This window comes from Uranotaenia lowii, unplaced genomic scaffold, assembly GCF_029784155.1.
Source record: "Uranotaenia lowii strain MFRU-FL unplaced genomic scaffold, ASM2978415v1 HiC_scaffold_345, whole genome shotgun sequence".
In the NCBI taxonomy this organism is placed as follows: domain Eukaryota; kingdom Metazoa; phylum Arthropoda; class Insecta; order Diptera; family Culicidae; genus Uranotaenia; species Uranotaenia lowii.
This window is the reverse complement of record NW_026598251.1, coordinates 737-28,653: the sequence shown is the minus strand read 5'-3', so window position 1 is coordinate 28,653 and position 27,917 is coordinate 737. Positions and strand designations below refer to the sequence as shown.

Below are 27,917 nucleotides of genomic sequence, written 5' to 3'. Positions count from 1 at the left end.
ATGCTATCCCAGTTAGGAAATGAAACCCAACTTTAAAAAACAGGCAATTTTTACAATTAAATCGAGCTAAACAGGTACATTTTTCCTACACGGCATTATTTGTCACATTTTTCAGGTTCGCCACCTGCCGTCGGTAATGCGAACCTACAAAATCTGACAGAATAAATTAAACAGAAAATGGTTGTATTTTTGTTCTAAGTGTCATGTCAGTGTGATCAGTGGTTAAACCTAAGGTTTTATCAAATTTAAAATTTAATTGGAATGGCATCAGATACTTTGGGTGATACCATATTAAATCTTCTTTGGATGCACGTCACCTATTTACTCTGGTAACTCGAAATCTGATCGATTGCTTCGGTTGGCAGATTGCAGTCCGTTTCGTTCCATTCCGTTCCCACATCCTTACTGAACGATAAAGCAGTAAACGGAAAACACACCAAGGCGAGGTTTGTTGGTGGCAAATCGGTGTACCCGGCCACTCCGGGAAACATAACCTAGAACCTAGAACCGATACAAAACGAACTCCAACCAAACACACACGGTGGAGCTCTTAAAGGCTGACGGTTACATAACGTACAAACATGTAGTTTCCCGAGACATGTTTAGTATTCATATTATATCGAATCTGTTGCGCCATCGAACCGGGGAGCTATGGCTAAATCCGCCATTCCTTGCTGCGTGTGATGCCATCTATAGAACCTGGCTAGAAGTTTGGTCCCGGTTATGGATAGATAAAGTTGTAGCAAAACAAGTAACTCCTGGTGTGTACCTTCCTCGTTACATCGACTAGGTATACTATACGGGAGGATTCTGCGGATATTGAGCTGTGACTTGGGGGATGTTTTGATTTCTGTTACGCTGTTTGCATAAGCTAGCAGGGCAGAAACGATTTACTAGTTCTGACGATGACGACGTGTTTGGGTCTGGCACAATTTCTTCCAGCTACATATCTTCGCCAGGGTTTTATTGCTCTGGCGGCCTACAAAGAGAAATGTAAAAAAAAATAGTAAAAAAAGCTGAAACAGAGCGCTGTGACAACAGTTGTTGTTTGCTCGGCGCTTTTGTAGCTCATATTTCGATATTTTGATCATCTTTCCATCTTTCGACGATGACGATATTATCTTCCAGAAGATTGGTTTCGTTTGCCGATGTTTTGCCGTTTGTCAATTGTTGGAACGAAAACTCAGAAACATATGATTGATACAGAATATTCTTTGGAAAGTAAAGCTAGCTGGTTATATGTATAACGAGTGATTTATAAAGAGTAGTGTTTCATCCGATATATGAAAAATGCATCAGATGTTCGAAGTAAAATATTTCATTTAAGTGATTTTTTCCCTTCAATTCTCTTCAATCACTTCCAAAAATGACAAAAATTGACAAAAATGACAAAAATGACAAAAATGGCAAAAATGACAAAAATGACAAAAAAGACAAAAATGACAAAAATGACAAAAATGACAAAAATGACAAAAAAGACAAAAATGACAAAAATGACAAAAATGACAAAAATGACAAAAATGACAAAAATGACAAAAATGACAAAAATGACAAAAATGACAAAAATGACAAAAATGACAAAAATGACAAAAATGACAAAAATGACAAAAATGACAAAAATTACAAAAATGACAAAAATGACAAAAATGACAAAAATGACAAAAATGACAAAAATGACAAAAATGACAAAAATGACAAAAATGACAAAAATGACAAAAATGACAAAAATGACAAAAATGACAAAAATGACAAAAATGACAAAAATGACAAAAATGACAAAAATGACAAAAATTACAAAAATGACAAAAATGACAAAAATGACAAAAATGACAAAAATGACAAAAATGACAAAAATGACAAAAATGACAAAAATGACAAAAATGACAAAAATGACAAAAATGACAAAAATGACAAAAATGACAAAAATGACAAAAATGACAAAAATGACAAAAATGACAAAAATGACAAAAATGACAAAAATGACAAAAATGACAAAAATGACAAAAATGACAAAAATGACAAAAATGACAAAAATGACAAAAATGACAAAAATGACAAAAATGACAAAAATGACAAAAATGACAAAAATGACAAAAATGACAAAAATGACAAAAATGACAAAAATGACAAAAATGACAAAAATGACAAAAATGACAAAAATGACAAAAATGACAAAAATGACAAAAATGACAAAAATGACAAAAATGACAAAAATGACAAAAATGACAAAAATGACAAAAATGACAAAAATGACCAAAATGACAAAAATGACAAAAATGACAAAAATGACAAAAATGACTAAAATGACAAAAATGACAAAAATGACAAAAATGACAAAAATGACAAAAATGACAAAAATGACAAAAATGACCAAAATGACAAAAATGACAAAAATGACAAAAATGACAAAAATGACAAAAATGACAAAAATGACAAAATTGTGAAAATAATCAAACTGTCAAATTTGTCAAATTTGTCAAAGTTGTCAAAGTTGTCAAAGTTGTCAAAGTTGTCAAAATTGTCAAAATTGTCAAAATTAATTGTCAAAATTGTCGAAATTGTCCAGATTGTCAAAATTGTTAAAATTGTGAAAATTGTCAAAATTTTGAAAATTGTCAAAATTGTCAAAATTTTCAAAATTGTCAAAATTGTCAAAATTGTCAAAATTGTCAAAATTGTCGAATTTGTCAAAATTGTCAAAATTGTCAAAATTGTCAAAGTTGTCAAAATTGTCAAAATTGTCGAAATTGTCAAAATTGTAAAAATTGTCATAATTGTGAAAATTGTGAAAATTGTCAAAATTGACAAAATTGTCAAAATGGTCAAAATCGTCGAAATTGTCAAAATTGTCAAAATTGTCAAAGTTGTCAAAATTGTCAAAATTGTCAAAATTGTCAAAATTGTCAAAATTGTCAAAATTGTCAAAATTGTCAAAATTGTCAAAATTGTCAAAATTGTCAAAATAGTTAAAATTGTCAAAATGTTCAAAATTTTAAAAATTTCAAACCAACTCACATAACTTATCAAAAATGTGTATGAATTTGTTTTATTGTAGTTATAACAGAAAATTCATAACTCTTTCAAAATAACTCAAACAATATGGTTAGCAAGAGCTTTTTCAGCGTTTTCAAAACTACCTGAAAACAAATGGTCGAAACAAGAAAATAAGCATTTTTCTAGACTGTAATAAAACCCTCATAAAACGAGCTGCCCAGAAATTGGTTGATTGAAAGAAGTTTTGATTAAAAATGTTTAACCTATTCAAATTCATGTATCAAAACTTGATAACTTACTTGGTGTAGATTGTTTGTTTATCATCTTAGATAAATATACGATAGCAATTCTCGTTACAAAAGTCAGGATGAAAAACCAGACTTTTTGTATTTATGTTATTTCAAGCGTTGTTTTTTTTATTTGTTCAGTTTCAAATAAAAAGAAGACACTCACACGCACCTTCAAAACGTGAAAGCAAACAATCACTCAAACACCGTTTCAAAATATTTTTTTCTGACATATTGAAGACAGCTCGAATGACACCGAAGTTTACGTCTTCACTTCGCCCCGAAAGCCATCAGCTCCCCATCAATAGGATTTACTGTCTTACCCCTCGCGATCCAATCAAAAGCAAAAAACGACAGGAAAAAAAAACATCGACGAAAAGGTGACATTCGCGCGCCTTCACGATTTCTAACAAGGCTGATGGTATTCGAAAATTGAGGCAGCAGAGAAAAAAGGACTTCAAAACATGATGTAGGAGGGGATTTGCTTGCTTCAACAAATTGGAACCGAGCGCGGGTGTTTTTTGGCAAAACAGATAAATTATGGCGGGAAGTAATGCGCCAGAGGAAAAAAATGACTTATCTTATCGTTTTGATATGCAAAAGGAGCGAAAAAAAAGCTCAAATCCAATGGCGCGAAACAACTCAACCAAGAAAAAAAATCGGAAAATTGTTCAGGACTTTGAGCACCTAATGGCTCAAATGCGGTTTTGCCATTTTTCTGTTTGTTTGTTTGTTTCCATACGACTCCGGTAAAAATTGGTTTTTGGGGGCTCCCCATTTCTCAGGATAAAATCAGGTCGGAATCCGATAAACTCAATGCCTCAGGGGTAGAACTCGGGAAGAAAAAAAGTTTGCGACTGTTTTATTTTCCGGTCTCGTTTCGAGTTTTTCCGGTTTCACACCTCGTTAAAATGGGGCGAATGCGTAGTTTCGAACCTTGGCTCTTCTCTAGAATGGCTTTCTACCGGCTTTTCGGGAATATATTATGGGTGGCTGAAATGCACGATGAAAAGCAGATACCTTCATATGAACGTGTTTGTACGTGAGACAGGGACAGGGCGTCTCTCTCGGTGTCATCGTAATAAACTGTGGAGGGATTCATTAGTGTTGCAATAAACGGAACCATTTTATATGGTGTGTTTACACGTCATTAGGAAAACAGCTGGCTTTCTCGAAGAAAGGCAAGAGGGAACTTTTAGATCATCATAATGCTTAACAAAGCATATCGTTACAAATTGCGTTAGTTGGAGGTGTGGTGGTAGTAAAGTTCAAAATTGGAGCTCGTAATTTTCATGATGCAAAAGCAGAGTTGGTGGAAATTATCATATGGGACTTTCCCCCAATGCTACAGGAAAAAAAATACTCAGGAGCGAGAATTGCATGGTTCTAACTTAGTAAAAAAGGAGAATATCTGAAACTTACATGACAAGTTATAGATATTCATACTGACTCAAACCACTACTATCTTTAGTGTTTTGTATGCCCTCAACATGTTTTTAAAATGCCTCTTCAAATAAGGATTATATATAATGAATATATGATTTTTATCATTGAAATCTCGAATGTTAGCTCTAATTTACGTGAATTTAAGTGAGAACTGAATATTTCAAAACAGATTTGTTAAAGTTTTTCTAATGGATGAACTACCTTTATAATATGGCCACTAGACCACTGCCAGAAATGAATTTTTGCTCCCATATGTTTTTTTATGCCTTGTATAATTTGAGATGATTTGGCTGATTCCTGAGTTAGCACAACGCGTTTCAATTTTGTATGGAAGAAGAAAATTCTGCATATTAAATCATTCAAAAAATTGAAATAAGCTTGAAATGAAGTTGGTCTTGGATTTTTGGTTTTGACTATTTTAAGCTTCATTTTAGGCTTACATAACAAACAGATAAGCATTTCATGAGAAAAGTTATAATATTTAAAAATAAAAAAATGAATCTATTGAAAACTATTTCAAAATGGCAGACTTTTTGCTAGAGCTTCTAATAGTTTCATGAAAAGTTTTGCATAGGTTTTATGAATCAATAAATTTCCTGGATATTCAAAACAGTTTTTTGATTTCTAACTCTTATCTTACGGTTACACAGCTTTCAAATAAGCAGTCAAAAACGCTAATATTAATAAATTTATTCTGAAAAAAGAATTTTTATGACATTTTTATGACATATATCTTTTCTGAGGTACAAGTTAGGTTTGTGCTTAGTTCACATTAATTGTACTGCAAGAATCAAGAAATATTATTCATACATAATTTGTAGCAGGATATACGCATGCTTCAAAAATAATAAAAAAAAAGTTTCTAAGACATCTGCCAAAGCGGCTGAATTAAGAATCTTAAGAATCTATTTGAAGTCCATTACATAAAAAACTACGAAAAATCTGAATCAAAGCAATCGAAAGATTCCTTTTACTTCAATTACGATAAATGAAAAGTTCATATACCAGTATTTCGATAGCAACTTACTACCTTCTTCAGTGAACGTTTTCGTATCAATCGAAAACGTTCACTGAAGAAGGTAGTAAGTTGCTATCGAAATACTGGTATATGAACTTTTCATTTACCGTGGTTGAAGTAAAAGGAATCTTTCGATTGCTTTGATTCAGTTGAATCATTTAACCAAGTAGGCTCATACCACAACAGAGTACGAAAAATCGATGATGCAAATTCGAATAGAAATTAAGGGGTAAGAAAATAGTAAGGATTTTCATGAGCAGTTTTGTTTATGATATTTGTATTATTTAAGGTGGAAGATAATATTTGTATCAAGTATCAAGCGGATAAGATACTTATATCGACTATTTTTATTATCAGAAAACTTAAAAACCACTGCTAGGTGATGGAATTGTCTAAAAACTATTTTCATAAACTTTTAAAATACATAAATAGTCTTATTTCAAAATATCCAAATGTATGACTGAGAATAAACATCAAAAAATACTTTTGGCCAACTATTTGTTCCATATCCTGTGTGGTTCATTCAAAAAATTGTTTAAAGCATATTGTCTGAAAAAAGATTACCATATTGCCCGCCATAATCCTTGGACTTGTCCAGATACTTGATAAATAATTTTGGAATGACCCAGTCTGGCCCGGTTGCCCGGCTTTGGTTGAAACTCGGATTCTGCCCGAATTTATTACCTTTATTAGCAAATGCAAACTAAAAATTCTTGTTGGTTTTAACATACTAGAATATTCAATTTTAAAGTTTGAAAATAAAACTTTTCAAGGATTCATAACGAACAGGTACGATTTATTGGAAGCCTTAAATGGGATTCCAAGTTTGCTGATGTGTTTAGATAAAAAAAAAATGTTCCAAGTGTTTTTCTTCTTGAGGTTCCTCGCTTAATTCATGATTTTTTTCCTGCTCGGATTTCAGGTTGAAAAATTTAAAACCAAATACCTATATTTTGCTTGGTTTTCAGAGAAAACATCCAAGATTTGCTCGAGCAGGATACTTGCATAGAAAATTCTAATTTTATTGATGAAATTAAAACTTTTAAAAAAATTAAGAGAAGTTCAAATGATTGGTTTCAATTTTATTCTTTTCAATATTAAAAATAAAATAATAAAAAAAATATAAAAAAAATATAAGAATCTAAGGAATAAGTTTTAAAAAAAATGAAAAATATTTTTGAAAACATACAAAAAAAGTTGAGAGAGTTCGGGTAGGCCTTTACTCGGGAGGAAGTCAAAAATTTCAGTTAAGTTATAACCACAAGTTAAGAATAACCACAAAGGTGTTCAAAGTGTGATCTAGCAAACAAACAAAAAATTATATAATGTGGGAAGGAACAAATCAGCTTCAGTAACTTCGGTGTTTCATTTTCCAGGATGCTGACATGCTTTGATTTTGACTTTGGCAGGCTTTGACTTTGTTTATATACGAAAGAAGAAGAATGAAAAAAAAAAACATGCGAAGATATTTCGATTTTTTTGTTATTCTTTTAACAGAATTTATTATTCGAAACCTTAAGGCCAAAAGGTATAAGTGCATAAGGCCTTATTTCGAGAAGATATGCTTTGGCCATTTTTTCCTTCTTATATGGTCGGAATTCGACCAGACCGAACTGAACACCATAAACTTGATTTCGAGAAAATCGAGTTCGAAGTTCACAGCCCTACCAATTGATACCATTTCATCAGATATCTTTAATCATTTTACTATCACATTTAAACGTTTATAAAGCCATCGAGGTTATACTGGTCGGTTTCTGATTACACATTAAGCAGAAAACTGAACTTTAATAGCATTATGTTTGCACCCAGTTCACTCTGGTCGAACAAAAATGTTCGAAAATTGTTATGCACTATCATTTGACTGGGCAACTTGTTCTAAACGTAGGAGCCTACTTATAGGCGCTTTACGAGCAGCACCCAACGGGTATGGCTGATGCTTGAAAAATGGTTTTTTTCGTTGTGCCAGAGTGAACCGAGCCATACAAATTTCGCACTTTTGAAAAGCGGAATATCTGTGATTTTAACTTACCGGTTGCATTCTGGAAGACCAGGCGCGGTCCTATGGGGGGGGGGAGGGTGATCGGTGTGATCACCCCCCCCCCCCCCACCCCAGCGGCAAAAACCGTTACAAAATACCCGTAAACGCTCGAATTTCTTTAAAAACTTAGAACTTCCCCTAGTAGATGTGCTTTTGAATTTTCAAATATTTTCCACTCCGTGGGGGTGTACGATCAACAAAAAAGTTTGCTTATAACTTAAAGGCTCAAAGAAAAGTCGGTCTACCAAACTCATGCAGCTGTTACTTGCAGAAGTTGATTGGTATAATTCGACCCAGAGAATTATATCAATCACCTTCTGGTGAATTACTTAGAGTGTTGATTTTGAATTTGCTAACCTTCTATCTTTTAAATATTCTTGTAAGGTAATGAAATGTAGGGACATTTTTTTTAATTGTCACTAATATCCCTCGTATGCCTAAATTTACATGTGCAAATTGTGATAAATTTTGTATTTGCTTCAAAATCTGAGCTTCTTAATTCTTCATTATGTTTTGAATTTTAATGGAATGACAAATTTGAAAAAGTCAAATAGGGGGTGAATATTGTTATAACACTGTAATATTTGAATATTTTTTCTTCTGAAGTCATACATTGATTGCCTTTACCATGCAGTTTCTTTTTTATTCTGTCAGATAGAAGAAAACAATAAAAATACTCAAACTATAAACATATGTATGGAATCATACATACACAATAAACGAAAATTACCGAGTTCGGTAATTTTTTTACCGAAATCCTAACATGTGTAAATCGTTAAACTGTTCGGTAATTTTTTCGGTAAAAAATAAACGAACATCGGTAAATGAAGAGTCGACTTACCGATGTTCGTTTATTTTTTACCGAAAAAATAACCGAACAGTTTAACGATTTACACATGTTAGGATTTCGGTAAAAAAATCACCGAACTCGGTAATTTTCGTTTACTGTGTGAAATTGGCAATTTCCTTTAATTTTCAGAAATTAAATTGCCTTATTACTAATAAGTTATTAGTAAGAAATTTAAATTGTTGTCACATCCTCCATTGGAGTGATCAGTTTTCCAGTAGACACTTAAGACACGTGTGACTTAAATTTACAGTCTATGGTACCTTCTAATCTTTCTGTTTGACACCAATATTTCACAAAATAAATTCAATCATAATCTACAACACGTTAAGGCGTCATGAAATCCATTTTTTAGGAAGATTCATCAACGGAAAGTTCCTCACTATGATTTTTCTTTGTAGTTCAAAATATCTTAAAAACCAAAGGAATCGGGACAAAATATTATAATAAATCTCTAATTCAAAATAAAAAGCTAAGACGAATCTGAAATTCAATTATAAATATCTTTTGATTACAGTTGGTTTATTGACAATTTTAAATCTCTAACTCATTCCAAAATCCAATGCAATACTATTCTCCCTTGCGTTTACAAGGAATTCATAATTAGATTGCAAAATAACAATTGAGTTTTTGAATCACAGTAAAGATTCTCTTGCACGAATTCATCTTCCCCTCGATTTTACATCATTCAAATATGAATTATGAAACATCAAACTAACATATATTAAGAAATTTAAAAAAAAGATCCAATTTGATTTATTTAGGTTTGAAATCTATCACACCAAGCATTCATATAATGGATAACCGAAAAAAAATTCAAGTTTATACTTACAAACAGAAATTGAATATAAAAATTTTAAGTTTTAATAGTTGAAGTTAAAGGTTTAAAAACTTTTTAAAGATTTCTAAATTCAAGTTAATGCGTTAATAAAACACAACAGATTCCAGAGCAACAATAAATCAAAAGAAGGAATTGTGGGCAGTGTTTGTAATTTTTGCGTTTCCTATGAGTTTTTAGAGCCAAAAAGGATTAAAAATTATTTATAAAAGCTGTTTCAATATGAAGGAATTGGTGTTTTGAGAAAGAGATTCAAATTCATCTTCAAAACTCAAAATCTACATTCACAATTATAACACAAGGAAAAAAAATTCACATTTTCCGAATTTGAAAACTTACTTTGACTTATTTAAGGGTACTGAATGCGAATTTGTATTTTTGCTATCTGCTCTGTTTTTTGGAATAACTTTTGAAAATACAAGATAAAAATTCATTGACAAAATTTGTGCACTTCCTAGCAAAAGTGTACAGTATCAAAACGATTTAGAAAAAAAGGTTCTAACTAACTTCATGATCAATTTTTCTGAAGACCGTGAGTAATCTACCGTAACTAGACGACAAAATTATACAATTAAAAAATATATATTAAATTAATATATTTTTTAGGAACAAAATCTGTATCGGGTTTTTTGGGAATTAACCATTTAGTGGCATTTTTCCCTAAAATCTGCATCAATGAATGAATAAAAATTAAGATATAGATTTAAAATAATTATTTATTGTTCATGTAGGAAAGTTGCTTCATCAGTTATCATTGATCGAAGGAACTCTAAACTAATTAGTTTTCTGACAACTAATCTAACAAATAAAAATCGAGTTAAGGACGCAAACATTTTTCAAAATCAGTTTGCCAATGTTTTATTTTTTCGCTTGTGGATTATAACTTTCCCGTTATCAGTCGATTACTTTTTCGGCAACAAGGCAATCCATCAAGCTAACATTCGAAAGAGCTTTTTCTGACTTTTCACTAATACTGCTGGATTTCAAGATCTACACCTAATATATCGCCGAAATATTATTTTATTTTTCAGCTCGTCCACATCATTATTTTGAAATTTTAAGTTAAAATCCAGTTTAAGGTTTGAAACTCTACATCTGAAAGTTTGATTATTTCAATTACAATTGATAAATACTCTTCACTAAATTAACCTTTCATGGCTTCATTCAGTGTTTTTTTAATTATAAATCAGTATTTTTTTAAGAGTTTGGAATAATGAAGGAAAAAAAACAATTTTTCACTTTCTTTATAATTTATGTGTTGCTATTTCATTTGTTTCAGTACAATTAAAATTGAAATTTTGTATTATTACCTTAAATTCAAGAGCAAATCGATTAAAACTAAGTTCAAGAAGCTTCATACTTCAGTATCTGATTTTGATAATTATATTTTCAACAAAATTTATATTTAGAGTGTCGATTTTTTATATTGAGAATTTGAAAAATCAAAACCAGAGTTTTGAACGCGAATTGTGTTTCCAAATTGAAAATAATATTACGAAAATTCCAAATCACTATTCAGTAAATTACTCCAATGAAAACTTTGATAATCGTTAATCAGTTTGTAGTTCATAGCAATAATTTACTTAAACCATCTGAAAACTATACTTTTTGTTCGATCTAGGACTAAAAAATATTCAGAAACTCATCAACGTGTGTATAATTTTCATTTGTAAAATGACATTTATAACAAGAAATTCTTTAAAGATCTTTGAAAGTGACAATTTCAAACTACCAGATAAACAAATTATGACAATTTTCTTTTTATTAACATTTTTTTGCAGTGAACATTAAAGATTTTCTGGTTGTAAATATTGAAGAGTTTGTTGAAAGATATCATTAGATATTCTTCTCTTATTTCATATTTTTCGAAATACATCTGATTTTGCTCGGTGAAAATTGTACTTATTTGAAAGCAGAAACCCTAAACCCCCTCCCCCCGCTACCCTCCTCATTTTTTCGCTTTTTCAAAATAAAACCCCCCCCCCCCCCCCCCCAAGAGCCAACTCTAGGACCGCCCCTGTGGAAGACAGTAAGCAATAAAATAAAGCATCTTTAATCGTTAAATGTCAAAAATCATAATCATGCAACTCCCACTAAGGGATGGCGCTTATCAAAATGGTTCCTTTCGATAAAATTTTGTATGGAAAAATTGAGAGTTAACTTTTTTAAATTTTTTTGACGAAACTGGCACACTTTTTGAAAAGTTCCAAGGGTTCCTGCACATTGTCCGGATCGTTTGCACCCTCTGCTGGTATCGAACGAGGTGGTGAAAGTTGTTAAAATCGCGAAAAACTATCGGTGAGAGCGTTATTTTTTTTTGTTTTGATTTTCTTTCCTAGGGCCAGCACGGCTGCCAGTTGGGAAATCTTTTTGTGTTTCGTGGAATTTCCTCAATTTAACACATCAACGTAACAATAAAAATGCATTTGAAAGCTTTGTATTTTGTTTGTAAATATTGTTTTTAGTTAATCGTAAAGGCTTATTTCAAGCTATATTTTGACAAATCTGTGGTAGTACTGTTAAGGGGGTTCGTAAATTGAGTATTCTCAATCGAAAGGTTTAATAATAAACAATTTTATTTGCTGCCGATTTTACAAAACAACTCTCTCAGGAAAATTTGACATAAACCAAAATATCTATCGGGAATTCTATGACTCCCAATTATAAATTTTTTATTAACGTTTACGATGTGTCAAAATTATAAACTCTTTAGGTTCTCTTATAATTTACTGGTAGAACATATAAAAAGCTTCAAATCTATTTTGTATTAAAACCATTTATGTAATTTGCTTTAATAATATTAATTTTAAAAAAATGTATGGTTCAAAAAATACATAATAATTCTAAAAAAAACACCTTACATTACATTACAAACTGATCACCAAGCCAATTCGATGTCAAAACGTAGTATTATTGTAATTTTTCCGATTTTTGGGTGATTTTTATCGGTACATACTGTAATTGTTGTTATTAGGTCTGTAGGGCTAGGAGATGTTTGTTTGAGGTACTTTAGAAATGTTTAAATGGTTTACGAGCAAAATGAGAGAGTTGGGACTAGTTGCAGCAACCCTTATTGATAAAACGCTATTTCGACTAACAAATTTACGAAAATATATTTCTCATATTTTTAAAAGGGTTTTAATAAATTATTAGGCAACCTTTTTGCTCCTATATCTGTTTTTTCGAGTTATGCTTTAAACCTCGCCCACACTTGGCAACTTGAACTGTGATCTCGGTTGCTAAGACTTGTTTATGTTTACATCTGAACTGATAGGTGCATGTCTCAAGTTTCCCGACATGTTTGGCAGATTTACTACTCCCTATAGAAACTGCAATTCATGTTGATGAGTGTGGACGAGGCTTAATTCTCCGACCGAGTATACTCTAACATTTTCGCGTGATTAATAAACAAGCAGCATACATTTTTTACTATTTTACAAATAATTATTTCTATTTATTTATTATTGAACTGATTTACTGTGTTTTTCACAAATCACAAAAAACGTTACACTAAATATCACCTGTATCATCACCTCCTCCGGCTCCGTTTGTTTTTACAGAGGTTATTTTTTTTCGTATCCTACCACTCGGTCACCTCTAGCGGATCGTTCACGAAATTCCGTGCATGCTGCTGCGACCGCGGTCAAATTGCAAAAGATTTTGCGACATATTGGAACCGAAATGCCGGTCATCAGTAATTTGCAACTTCTTTTTTTTCCCTGTAGGAAGGGGGAAGGCCTGAAGATGCATGGTATTCTTTCGAGCGGAAGTTCTTTGCCTGGATGCAATCGGGTGTAAATTGTTTTGCGTCCTCAGGGCCCGACCACGGAAGATACTTCAATCCATATGTTTGGTCTGAAAGGAGAAAAGCGCCTCAGTAAAGAGTTATATGTATTCTTTACTGGGGCTATTCCTTAAATGGTTACCTGGTTTAGTCGCTGGCCACTTGAAGATAAATTCCCCGAAGGCCCGGTAAAACCGTTCCAATTTTTCAAACGATCACGTTTTTTTCGAGCCGCACTGATGTTTTTTTCCTTTCTATTTTATTATTGATCTTTATTGATGACGGATGACGGTGACAAGTGTCATTTATAAACACGTTTATTTAAATACACTGACAATCATGATTGAGATAGCTAGACGAACACAAGAATGTGGAATACCGTTCAAAGAAAGTAATGTGTTCATTTAACAATACCACTAAAATTTTAACCAAACTCTTGATAGATCTTCCGGGTTTTTCTGAAGGAGAACAATAATAACTATCTATTCTCTCGTACATTGCCTCTAATGAGACTGTTCTAAATATTAGTCGTTATTTTTTCAGCTGGGTTTTTCTTCTTGATGGTTTCCATTCTGATAGATGAGTCATTTTGACACACTTTCTCTTCATCCACTAAATGTAATGTTCGAATAATGTGATAATTTTGAATTTGCGCGGATTGTAAAAATAATCATCCAGCTCCAAATATTTGCCGATAATATGTGAAACAATTTTGCAAAATTTGTGATACGATTTATCAGTGTAAACAGCTTTTTGGTTTTGAAGAAATCCAAGCTTCACTTCAAAACAACAAGAAAAAAAAAAGGTTTGAAGAACCTCTTGTATGATTTCAAAGTAGTTGATGAATTCCCAGCCACAGTACCACCACTGTGGCTAAGTTCAAAGGAATTCATCGATTACCCCGGTACGTGAGGTTGATTTTGACAATTTTTGAAAAATAAAAAAATAAAATTCTAATATTTGTAACAATTCAGACTTTTTGTCAAAATAAAGATCTGAAACATATATTAACTAAACGTTTTATTAATACAATCCGATAAAATATTCCTTCGAGATATTGAGAATTAAACTTTACTTATATTTATTTTTAAAGTTTTTGTAATTAATTTAATTTAATTTATTTTATTAGAGAGGCTTGCTTGTAATATTCCATCCCACGACATAAATTGATGAGAGTAATTCTTTCAAATAGCTCGGGCCATGGCAACCGTTTCTCCGGTTAAAGTTTAACTTTTTCGATGTTTTTTTTTAACAAAAATATTTTATCATGAAAATTCCATGCAAATTGGATCTGTTCAGACGAAATGTGGAAAAACGGGTTGAAAACAAATGTAAAAAAATCTTCTATTTTAAATCCTTAAACATTTAACTTTCTGTGTGTTTAGGAAAGAAAATGCCCGTTAAATTTTTGGTTTCGAATTGGGATTTAAGTTTTTTTACCTTCCTGAAACTGAATTTTGAGTTCAATTTCTTGACCTTGCAGCTTTGTGTAGCAGTTTATAATTGTGTGGAGTGTTTTAAGGCAAGCGTGTAAAATGAAAACAGAAAATCAAGGTCATAACAAAAGGGAGAAAATTTTCTCTCTTCTGCAGATTCCCTCTCTTCACTGAGAGAGGGTACTAGTGGCGGTTTCAAGCGGTCGTAATTTGCAGGCGCTTGCCGACAAAGGCCATTGGGAAACAAAATTCAAGGGATTCGGTTCAGTCTCGCTGGACAAAATTTTAACAAATGCTAACAATCCGCAACATGAAGTTTTTAGCCGCGGGAAGGTTTCTTATCAATTAATTTATCAGATATTGGTTCTTGACGAGCCGAAAGAACTGCTTTTAATCGAGGAATCCAACACACATATGATTATTTTGCACAAAATCAGTTTCCATGACTAAAACATGCATTTCACCTTTACCCCTAAGGTGGCTTTCAGTTCACTTTGGCTCAACGCATTTATGTCATTTCCACTGTCTGCAACATTGAAATTTTCTAATAAAATTAGTAAAAATAGGAAAAATGTTCTGATTCTCATTGGATAGGAAGTTTATCATGTTTCGCATCCGCTACAACAGATAACTCAATTTTTTTCAAATTGGCGTTCAGTTCGGTCTGTTCGAATCCATGTATAAAAATGGAGGCATAAATAACACGAATAACTTTTGCAACGTTCAACTGATTTGCATGCAATTTTTTTGTTGTGTTCGTCTTCGCGCGAAGAAAAACACAACGGAGTGATATTATTGAAATTTTTTTTGTGGATTTTGATAATCCATTTTTAGTTTTTATTCGTATCAAATAAAAGTCATGGCACCCAATTTTCCAATTTTTTTTAATCAAATCACCCAGAGTAGGAAGGCGCCAAAGCGAGCTAGGCTTACTGATGCTTATCCAATATCCATCTTTATGAAGGAAGTTTTGGTGCCCATTTTCATTGCCATTGTACTTTTCACGTGGCACCAGTAAAATGGATACTTGGATGTGATTGTTTATCTTCCGTATAGGGTGAAAAAACGCTATATGCTGGAAACGAGAATATTGCCGAATACAGTAATTTTTGCTTCAGAATCAAGGTAACTAGCTTATCCTTGCCTGGCCAGATTTACAGGATCTACCCGGATATTGATAAAAAAAAACCCCGGATTTATTCTCTTTAGTTCGAGGAAGAATGACCTTAATGGGTTAAATTCAATGTCAATTGGGTTAATTGCAAAATCAAACAAAAACTCTTATTCAACAAAATAATCATGATCGGTTTCTAAAAGCTTAAAACCAGTGTTCCGAAAATCAATCAAAACAAACACTCAGGATGCGTTTCCTGTTGGAAACATTCTGATTGTATAATGAGATAGCGCCTCTCGCAACTGCTTCGCCTGGCTGGTATGCAATCTCGATCAGCGTGCCAATCAGCTATGCAAACCGAGTCGCATCATTCAGAATCATCGGTTTTGCAAACATCGCATATCGGAGATGAGTGAGATACAAACTGATCCATTCTGAATGTCGCTCACTCAGTATCTGCCTGATTTATAAGAATTCAAAATTATTTTTTGCTGGACGAGAAAAATCAGTTGTGCGGGACACCATAAATTCTCAATAATTTTTACGTGACGGACGACAGTTTAATAAGAGAACTTGTAAAAATTGAAAAACACGGCGAAAGTGAACATCTTTCTCTCACAAACACAACTACAATTTGATTTTTATCATACTGATGTTAAAAAACGTTAAATTTATTAATTTGCTATGTTTCAAATCAAACAAAATACGCTAATGATCGGTTTCATGTATCACTCACTCATTGCCTGATCCATTCACTCCTGATCGAAGACCAACATGATTCGCCATATGCATTGCGCATTGGTGAGATTCCAATTTGATGATGGTGCTGCACTGTTTTGACAGCAAGCATCGTGCGAGGTAAACTGTATTTTAGCGATGAATTGAACGATCGATGATCGGGTAGGTCCAGTAGCAATCAATAACGAAATCCGACCGCTGTACGTTCAGCTGCGAAGTGCAATCAGAAACATTCATTGAAAATGAGTGATTTTCGGAACACTGCTTATAACTCGATATTTTGAAATCAATTGCCCGGATACTGTCAGGGTTTGGATATAATAAACCAAATTTGCCGGGCCCGGATAAGTTTTGCGATCATATTAGAGAATGTCAATTTACTCAAGGAAAATAATATTCAACGATATGACTATATCAATTTTGACATGCTCCCATCACCTAAACTTATAACGATGAAATAGTAATTACAGATTTATCGTAACACCACGAGAAGGTCTTATTTGTACCTTACAAGGCAACCTAAAATTGATTTTCAAGATTTTTTTCGTACGTGTTGAGATTATATTCAGTTAGTTTGAGATGAGAATGGTATCAACTAATTTCATCATTGACAAGAAACATATCAGGAAACGTTAGAGCAAAAACTAAAGGGAATTTAAAATATTTAAAAAAAAGTTAAATTTGTAGAACTAAAATTCATAATTAGGCCAAATATTCAATATCAGAAGTCAGAAACAGGCTTTGATTCAAGATCCAAAACAAAAAAAAACTGCAGCCTGTGGTTTTCTTCGAGGAAACATTAAGTTTCATTAAGATCCTACATGAGTTTGTATACCTTTTTTAAGAGAAAGTTCAAAACCATACTTCAGTACTAAGAAAAAAAGAATAAATTAAAATTTTGCTAACCATTACTATAAAACATTAGAGTAAAAATCATGAAAAATTATGAAGGTTTGCAAAGAAAACAAATGAGTTTCAATTTTGATTTTTTACTAACCCTTCGTTACATGATTTTTTATTTTTCCTTAAAAATCATTTTAAACAGTTGAAAATGATGTGTACATCAAGAAAAAATATTAAAATAAAATACGGATTTTCCATTTTTCCATACATTAATTATTGTGAATTTGTAACTTTATGAATCGAAGGGTTAATCACCACAATAAAAATCCAGTCGAAAAATTAAATCGCATATTGATGATAAAAATCAAAGCAACAATGCAGAATAGAATTTCACAATTTTGAATTTAATTTCTTATTCCCTTATCATCAAACTAGGAGTTCATATATTTTTTCAATACGAAAACTTTCAAACACTTGTTTTATTTTTAAAAATTGATTTATAGGAAGATAAAAAAAAGCTATTATTTTCTACGAAAATTGATAGTTTTCAATGTTATTTGGTAAAAAAGAGATTTCATAACATTACGATTTTGAGATGCTGTGAACCAGAATTCAATGAAGATTTTTAAATATTGCTCTCATTTTCTATTTCCAAAACATATTTATTCACGTTTTGAGAAATAGGTTTAAAATGTAAATTGGAAAGATGATGAAAACTCAAAGTAGATAATCAAATGCATTTCAGGAAACAGATTACAAGAAAAAGAATGTAATAAGTAAATTTGCTCAAAAAAATAAAAAAAAAAATATTTGGAGCATAAAACATAGAGCGTTTCATACCATGAGAAGTGTTGTTTGAAAACACTGCAGTATTCTTCACTGCAATAAATGATAAGCCATGAATAATATTTTTAAAATGATTTTGGAGAAAAAGAGAAAGGCAATTGATAAGAACTGCTTTAAAAGGAAACAAATTTCAGCAAAACATTCATTGGCGCACTTTACTTAGGTTTAATCGAAAACGGACATAACAGTGTTCAAGTTCCTCTGTAAACGAAGAAAATAATGAAAAATGAAAAAATCATCATGATTAAGTTCTATCCAGAAGATATTCGCTTTCAGCTTTCGCTGGAAATCAAGAAAATAAAAACTAATAAATTATAAATTTTTGCCCCTGAAGGTAGGCATTACTTTTAAAATTTCTTCAAATCTAAGTAATAACAGGAAAATGGAATAAACAAAAAATATATGTAAAGCGAAAAACAACGCACCAATTCACTTTCAATATGTAGACACAGAAATGAAAGCATTCCTCGATTAATAGTCAATGTCCCTATTCAAACAACTTAGAGGATTAACAGAAATTGTTGTTTAAAACTGATGGTAACAAATCCGAACTCGGTTTTTGTTTGATTGAATTTGATTAAGGGGGAGTAGGGTCTAACACTTTCAAAAAATCGATTTTTTTATTTTTTTATTTTCTTATTGTAAAACATTTCAAGAATGTTGTGTCAAATTTTCAAGTCAATTGAAGCAAAACTGTAGAAGTTATAGGCCTTTATCTCCTCCTATCTAATACTGCAAGAAAGCAAGAGCAGAAACTTCAAACGCGTTTTTCTCGAAAAAAAACATTTTTAAAGTCAGTGGACATCGTCATTTGAAAACTACTTCACCAATTCTTTTCAAATTTGGAACATATTTTCTACATATAAAATACCAAACCCCAACGATTTTCTTTTTGTTTTTACTTTGGAGAGATTTTGTAGATAAAAAATGGCGGATTTTTTCGTGAAAAATCGTAGTTTTTACTTCAAGCAGCCAAAAAAATTTCATAAAATTTTTTTTAAGTAAAATAAAATCGTTGGGGTCGAGAAAAATATCTATTAAAATATTTTGCTTTGATTTTTAGACTTCAGAAGATTCTGTGCTGAGATACAGTGTCCACCGCAAATCCTGTTTTCTAAAAGGCATCCTCGAAAGTGCTCCGTCACCGGCTCATTTTTCAATATTTTTCTACGAAAAAAATACTAAATGTTCTTTTAACATTGCTTTGTATAATGCAAAAAATTTGATTACATTTGTTTGAACGATAGCTCTTAAAAAAATTTGTGAAAATGGTGTTTTTTCTACCCGTTAGACCCTACTCCCCCCTTAAGGTTCAATTAACATAATTTGATAGAATTGTACCGAAAACAGTCCGTCAATTTTCCCGACTCACCTCATTTTACGGTACCAATTCAGTTCCATGAACATGCATAATGGTTTACTACTTACATGAACATTATTTTTGTGAAAATTCAAAGGCTCAACAAAGTTTGCCAGGTCATCGAGTTTTCCATATATTTTTTGAAAATTAATCTTATTCAATTGAACGTAATAAATATGTATAGAAAATTCTAAGAATTAAAAAAAAATTGCAGTTTGAAATATAAAGAATCGTTCGACATTTTCTACTTAAAGTCGAGTCTTTCTGCACTTATAATACCCTTTTGGCTCTGAGACCTCATTTCCGGTTTTACTCAAAAAATGTTTTACATTTTTTTTTTAAATTCATTTTCGGAATTAGCGGCCGGTTTCAAACAGAAAACATGTGTCTGTCAATGAAGTTTACTACATTTCTTATCATCTCTGAACTGCAAATCAATTTTTAAAACCTTCACAGTTGTGTTATATGTGTTTCAGTAAGATAATTAAACTGAATTTAAAATTTATACTCAACCAAAAAAAGTCTTGTGTTTTGTATTTTTAATTTTCAAAGCTTATTCCTTTTCAAAACTTATTAAATTTCAAAACTTATTCTTTCAGCGTTGGGTTTGTGCTCCTGAATAAACAGAAGTTTGTAAAACATTTTTCATCAAATATTAAGGGAACGATTTTTAAAAATTATAACATTTTGAAGAATCTCCCCATCCGATGACTCCCTTTAATAGTCTGATCTCTTGCTCTGTTTTATCCCTCTCATCAAATATGAATTCATTCAAATGGTATGCATCACAACATGATTATCTTGAAACTTGCTTTTCGCGCAGCCACAACCATAACACAAATCTGCGGCGTTTATTCCGATCACATATTGACTTTGTAATAACCATATAGAAGCATCATTTTTGCTTTTATCTCCACCATCGAAATTCTGCTCAACCTCAAAGCTGCGAAAAAAGTCGGCGGCAAGTTGTTCAAGAAGTGATACATAATTTCATTCATCTCACAGCTTATAAAAATCATATTCTTTTATGGGCTATCGAAACCATTCACAACGATACAAACCCACCAAATTCAAAACGATCCATTCGCTTGGAATTTTCCTTGTGTCGGATCTTGGAAAAGCAGCCCTCGGGATGTATGGAGGACTCGATAAAAAAAAACCAAGCCTAAACATCGAACGGGATTCCTTTCAGCAGTGTCAAATTTAACCGAATTTTCATTCAACTGACACTCCGAAGACCCCCCTCAAATCAAGGCTGCTGGCAGATGCTTTCCCTAAGTTGGAATAACAAATTTTGCATGCAAAACCAGACAGACTATGAATAATCAGGTTAAGCTTCGACGCACCGTTTTGGTTTCCGCCGGAAATCTTGAATATGTTGTGTTCTCCTGCTCCTTCCAAAAATTCTCACTCAGGCTTGACAGAAAGCTCCCTTCATTGAGGACTCACGACCAAGAAGAAAAAAAAATCTTTACATTGTTCAGTTTCCACAGGGAAGTGGGCTCAAATCTTGATTATTCATCGAAATGTAAAAATATTTTCCCACCGTTTTCGCAAAATTTCATTGGAGTTCATCCCTTGCAGGTTGAAATAGCTGGAAGACACAGTTTAAGTAAGCACTGCTGCAGTCAAAGGTGTGTTTTTCTCCCTGGGCGTGAAAATCAGGAAGCGTGGGCGACCCACCTTCTCGATTCCGTGATAGTCCCGGATAATCCTGTAAAGATGGATTTCGGCTGCTAGGGAGAGAGAAAAAAAAGAACTCCCGAACAAAACAAACACATATATTCCTCTATGTCATTCAAATTTTCTCCGACAGTCTATCGGATTTTATCAGGTTTGACACGTGTGGGGATGAGGGTGTTTGTCGTGCGATGTGGCTTTATTGAGGAAGACAACGCCAAAAGTTTACACGTGTCACCATAAAAAGGGGGAAATTTTCGCTGGAATTGCCGTGAAAATCAGCTTAATGCTGAAATATCTCTGGGAAGTACCTGACAGGAAAATTTGTTTTTTCCTGACTTCAAAAACCTAATGAAAAAAACAAAAAATTTTAAGATGTTCCGCAAAAAATTGAAACAAAAAACCAAAAATATAACAAAAAAGACAAAAAAATATCAAAAATGACAAAAATGACAAAAATGACAAAAATGACAAAAATGACAAAAATGACAAAAATGACAAAAATGACAAAAATGACAAAAATGACAAAAATGACAAAAATGACAAAAATGACAAAAATGACAAAAATGACAAAAATGACAAAAATGACAAAAATGACAAAAATGACAAAAATGACAAAAATGACAAAAATGACAAAAATGACAAAAATGACAAAAATGACAAAAATGACAAAAATGACAAAAATGACAAAAATGACAAAAATGACAAAAATGACAAAAATGACAAAAATGACAAAAATGACAAAAATGACAAAAATGACAAAAATGACAAAAATGACAAAAATGACAAAAATGACAAAAATGACAAAAATGACAAAAATGACAAAAATGAAAAAAATGACGAAAATGACAAAAATGACAAAAATGACAAAAATGACAAAAATGACAAAAATGACCAAAATGACAAAAATGACAAAAATGACAAAAATGACACAAAAATGACACAAAAATTACACAAAAATGACACAAAAATGACACGAAAATGACACAAAAATTACACAAAAATTGACTCAAAAATGACAAAAATAACACAAAAATGACAGATATAGCACCAAAATGACACATAAATGACATATAAAAGACTCAAAAATGGCACAAAAATTACACAAATATGACACATTAAGACCAAAAAATGACACAAAAATGACACAATATTGACACAAAAGTGCCACAAAAATAACACAAAAATGAAATAAAAATGACACAAATTTGACATAAAAATTGCAAAATAAATGACACAAAAATGACACCAAATTGACACAAAAATGACACAAAAATAACACAAAAATGATACAAAAATGACACAAAAATGACACAAAAATGGCACAAAAATGATACAAGGATGACACAAAAATTACACAAAAATGACACATTAAGACCAAAAAATGACACAAAAATGACACAAGATTGACACAAATATGCCACAAAAATAAAGCGAAAATGACACCAAATTGACATAAAAATGGCAAAATAAATGACACAAAAATGACTCAAAATAGACACAAAAATGGCACAAAAATGACACAAAAATGAAAAAAAAATGACACAAAAATGAAAAAAAAAAATGACACAAAAATGAAAAAAAAATGACTCAAAAATGACAAATTAAGATAAAAAAGTGACAAAAATATGACACAAGATTCACACAAAAATGCCATTAAAAATGACACAAAAATGAAACGAAAATGACACAAAATTGACATAAAAATGGCAAAATAAATGACACAAAAATGACACAAAATTGACCCAAAAATGACACAAAAATGACTAAAATTATTTTAAAATGACACAAAAATTACACAAAAATGACACAAAAATGACTCAAAAATGACACAAAAATGATACAAAAATGACACAAAAATGCCACAAAAATGATTTAAAAATGATACAAATATTACACAAAAATGACCCGAAAATGACACAAAAATGATACAAAAATGACACAAAAATGACACAAAAGTGACACAAAAATGACACAAAAATTACACAAAAAGGACACAAAAATGGACTCGAAAATGACAAAAAATGACACAAAAATTATACAAGATTGACACAAAAATGAAACAAAATAGACACAAAAATGTGATGGAAATGACATAAAATTGACACAACATTGAAACAAAAATAACACAAAAATGACACAAGAATTACACAAAAATTACACAAAAATTATACAAAAATGACACAAAAATGATGCTAAGGTGACACAAAAATGACACCAAGAAAACACATAAATGTCATCAAAATAACCCAAAAATGGCTTTAAGAGTTCAAAATAAATGACATAAAAATAGCACTTAAATGACACAAAATTGCACAGAAATGACACAAAAATTACACAAATATGACACACTAAGACCAAAAAATGACACATTAAGACCAAAAAATGACACAAAAATGAAACAAAAATTACACAAAATTGACATAAAAATGGCAAAATTAATGACACAAATATGACACAAAATTGGCACAAAAATAACATGAAATGGCACAGTTTTGATACAAATATTATTCAAAATTAGCACAAAATGACACAAAAATTAAACAAAAATATCAAAAAAATGACACAAAATAAGGCAAAAATGACAGAAAATCATGCAAATATGATACAATAAATAAAAAACGACTCAAAAATGACACAAAAATAACACAAAAGTGACTCAAAAAAGACATAAAATAAGGGAAAACTGTCAAAAAAAGACACAACAATTACACAAAAATAACACAAATAGAACAAAAAATAACACGAAAATTACATAAAAATGACACAAAAAGGACATAATATAAGTCAAATTGGCACAAAAATGAAACAAAATCTCGCTAAAATAAAACCTGAATTAAATTAAATGAATTTGGTATCTCAATTGAACTTCTTCATTTTTTTTCAATAACGAAATATTCGTCTAAGTAGAAGAATACAAAATTTTCCAGTTAACTTTATATATGAGGTATTCAAAGTATTAGTGCAGTATTTAACTTTTTTGAGTAAATAATGCCAAACGATTTCTCGAATTTCAAACAATGTAAGGTGACTTTTTCAAATGTTAAGAATTTTTTTTGTTTGTTTGAAAAAAAAAATACAAATTGTCGAACAATTAATGAAAAATGGCGGAACACAATAACTCAAGTTAAGTCGTGTGCCTCATATGAAAATTAATGCCATTTTAAATTGTCAGAAATTTCTAGCGTACTAGCTTTATATAAGTTGGGCCTTCAAAAAAGTTAAAAGACGTTGGATACATCAGTGTAGCATGTTGAAGTTAACATTAATAAAAATGTGTGAAAAAACCAATCTTTTCTTTGACGTTAATAAAAAAGTTTAAAAAAATAGAAATAAAGCTTTATGCAACTAAAACAAATAGGAACGTTGATAAAAACTTTGAGAGAAAAGTTATCTTATTTTTTCTAAAAAGGGTGTCAATTTAACAGTCATGGTTGAAAACTACTATATCTGTCTTTGTTTTTTCAGGAATGCGGATAGGATTAAAAAACAACCTTTCTGGTGGAATTCGGAAACTAAAATCGAGATTTCATTTCTTATTCATTTATACTTTTCCCGCTAATTTGAACAATATGAATTGATACAAAGAAAACAAACAATTTGGCATCATTATAGCGGTGGTTGGAGATCTCATCTAGATAGTCTAATTTCAGGCGTCTAGGTATGATGCCAGGGTGACCAATAGTGAAGAGATCGATCAGTCTTGTTTTTCAACCTTTTCTTCACTAGTTCCGATGAAGGTGCCAGAATTATTTGAGAATATGTTGTATTTAGAGAGTAGAATTATTTCTTAGTGTGTAAACCCTTCGTTTCATAAAGAAACAAATTTGCAACAATTAATGTATGGAAGAATGAAAAAATCAAAATAATTTTTGAATAAAAATAAAAAATCATGAAACGAAGGGTTAAATTACATCAACAATAACCTTACAATTCAAATTCCTTAACCGTAAAAAAAAGAATTCTAATCGTTGATTGACTGAAAAGAACGATTTTTCTATAATTTTTTCCGATTTTTTGTTGTAATGAGTGTTTTGAAGTCATCAACTTGTGGAGGATTTCAATAACCTTTTTTCAATTTAAACTTTTTTCTGACTCCCATTATTATATTATTTTTTTTTTCGTTGGCTTCAAATGACGTAAAAGCAAATGATTATTGTGTTTCAGTTGCGTTACAAATAAGTTTTAAATATAGCAGTTGGGAATCTAGAAAGCTACAGCTTGTTTAGACAGGAGTTTCAGATTGAGACTCCTAAAACTTTGACGAATAAAAAAAATCTGGGACGGATGATGGTTAACACGTACTTATTGTAGTCTTTCTTAAAACTGATACCAGTGTTCTTCTTAACATACTGAAACTCGACTTAAAATCTACAAAATCATATAATAAAAAATGTCAATCTAACTCAATTTACATTTTTTCTTTTGCTGAAGAGCTTACGAAGAGGACTTAAGGTAACTCTAAATTGTTATCAGACTTTTTCTGATATTTTTTTTACCAAATTAGAAAATCAAAAAATAAGAAATACTCAAAACTTATGTCCGTTTTCCCTTTTACGTTTCCTTTATTCCAGTTCGACACCGAAATCCAGTATCTGGAGAGCAAGGGTCGCAAGCACCAGGAGCAGCTCGATGCGCTTTCGCAGGAGATCGGCAAAACGGATCAGCTCTTCCGGCAGGGCAGCGAACAGCTCCAGACGCTCCAATACGTTGAAGAGGAAAGCGAACTGGTCCGGCAGCAGGAGAAAACCCTCAAATCCGAAATCACCCTGCTCCGGTCCAAGCTGGCCAACTGCGAAACCGAGCTGCTCCAGTGCAAGAACAAGATCCGGCTGCTGATGGACGAGATCCAGGTGGAGCAGCGCAAGTATTGCCGACAGTATGACTCTAATCGTGTTCAGTTAGAACGCCATCTAATGTCTGAAGTTGACAGGATACAACTGGAGATCGATTTGGCCATCCAGAGCACCGACCAAGCGGGCAAGACGACCGACAAGCTGAAGAGCGAAGTGGCCGTCATCGAGAGCAACATTGCCGAGAAGAAGAAGCAGGTCGAGCAGCTGGTCCAGGAGATGAAGGAGGTCAACCTGCAGAGTTTGGCCGTAGCGCCGGCCGATGAAGTGCGGCATCTGCTGGAAGGTAGGAGTTGGGAGGATGTTTTTTAAAAGACATTTTTATGTACTGTAATATCTTTTTTAACATGAATATGCACATTTGAACAAAGTTATATCAACGTGATGATTCCCATCTTATCAAGAATTTGGTCTCATAGAAGCTTTTCGGAAGCCTCATATTAAGGAAAAGATTTATTGAGAGTTGAGTTGAGCTTTTCTGAGAAGTTTGGTAGTCGTTATACGAAAATACGATTTGCTGAATAAGATAGTCTTAAAACTATTTCGACAAATTGTAGTTTTGAACCCTCATCTTCTTGATGCCTAACTTAGGAATGGACTCAGAATATCTGACAGATGTTACTTAGTCGTAGTAAAAATCAAATGTTTCATGAGGACTACAGCCATTGTTCAACAGGAAGCTTAAAAGGAAGGAATTCAGAGACTTTTCCGTCGTAACTACACATAAAGGCGTAATATGCCTGACATTTGAACCTTGCTGATCTGCCCTCTGAATTCCATTAGAGTCGTTTGTCCTTCCGACCTTCTTAATATACCTTCCAGATTGTCTCCATCATATTGGTTGAAGAGTCATCCTACTGTAAAGGCGATCGGATGCTACGTAAAAGTTCATGTCTTGTTTGCGAAGTTCTATGTGTAGCAATTATGTACTTGGACTTATACTCTACTTAAACTGTGTTTTTCTATGCTTAGTTTTGCACCAGTTCACGACCCGTTGTGCACTTTTTGTTGTCTTTTTGTTCGTTTACGCGCGCAGTTTTGCACCAGTAGTGCCCAAGTTTTGAACTGAGCATGGACGGTTGAACACTGACTAAAATTCTTTCAGTGTTGTGGATGCGCGTGTGAGTGAGTGAGGTAGCAATACATTGACGACGATTTGTGTTTTGTGTTTTTATCGGGTTTAGTGGAAAACAGAGCAAGTTGAGCAAACGAGTACGGTATTAGGCTTCTACGAGATTCGGAAGGTCATGATGCTTCTTGAAATACCACCAGGAGAATCACCACGCTGTTTTTTGGTTTTTAATTCTAATGGTCACTCCTCGTTTGCAGTTCGCAATTCAGGGTACGGCGAGCCACCGCGTCTCCCAAGTTTGCCGATCTGGGCTACTGGGTTTAAAGGGACAACTTATGATACACTCCATGTATACATCTTACTCCTCAAACCCCACCTGGGCCACAGACTATAGTTCTCTCCTCGAACTGTCGTTAGAATATCCTTTGATGGTCATCGCGGTCATCACGGCATAAGTACTCATAGACGTAATCACTTTCAGCAATACTTCTCCTCATAACGACTCGAAGTCTGAACTCTTCTCTAACTACTCAAGCACCGACACCTTTCAACACTGAATCGAGGTTCTCGCACAAACCTCTTATCTAACGACTCGAGATTCAATCACTCCTTGCAATGAATCGAGGTTAACGTATCCACACATATCTCTATTTTTCACAACTGAAGAAGGCCTGATCTGATCCCTAAGGACTTGAGATCTGACCTCTCCTCGTAACGACT

General features: G+C 32.3%; 1 protein-coding gene across 1 annotated transcript in view; it reads left to right on the top strand.

The window, feature by feature from the left end:
* The window catches only part of LOC129759963 (uncharacterized protein DDB_G0271670-like), a gene marked incomplete at both ends in the record, with an annotated part of 41,312 nt that extends 14,901 nt beyond the window's left edge, over window positions 1-26,411 (top strand). The window contains 2 exons of the mRNA XM_055757545.1: window positions 25,707-25,727; window positions 25,847-26,411. Of these exons, the coding sequence (XP_055613520.1) occupies window positions 25,707-25,727; window positions 25,847-26,411 (586 nt within the window). The remainder of the gene's footprint in view (window positions 1-25,706; window positions 25,728-25,846) is intronic.
* Between the last annotated feature and the right edge of the window lie 1,506 nt (window positions 26,412-27,917).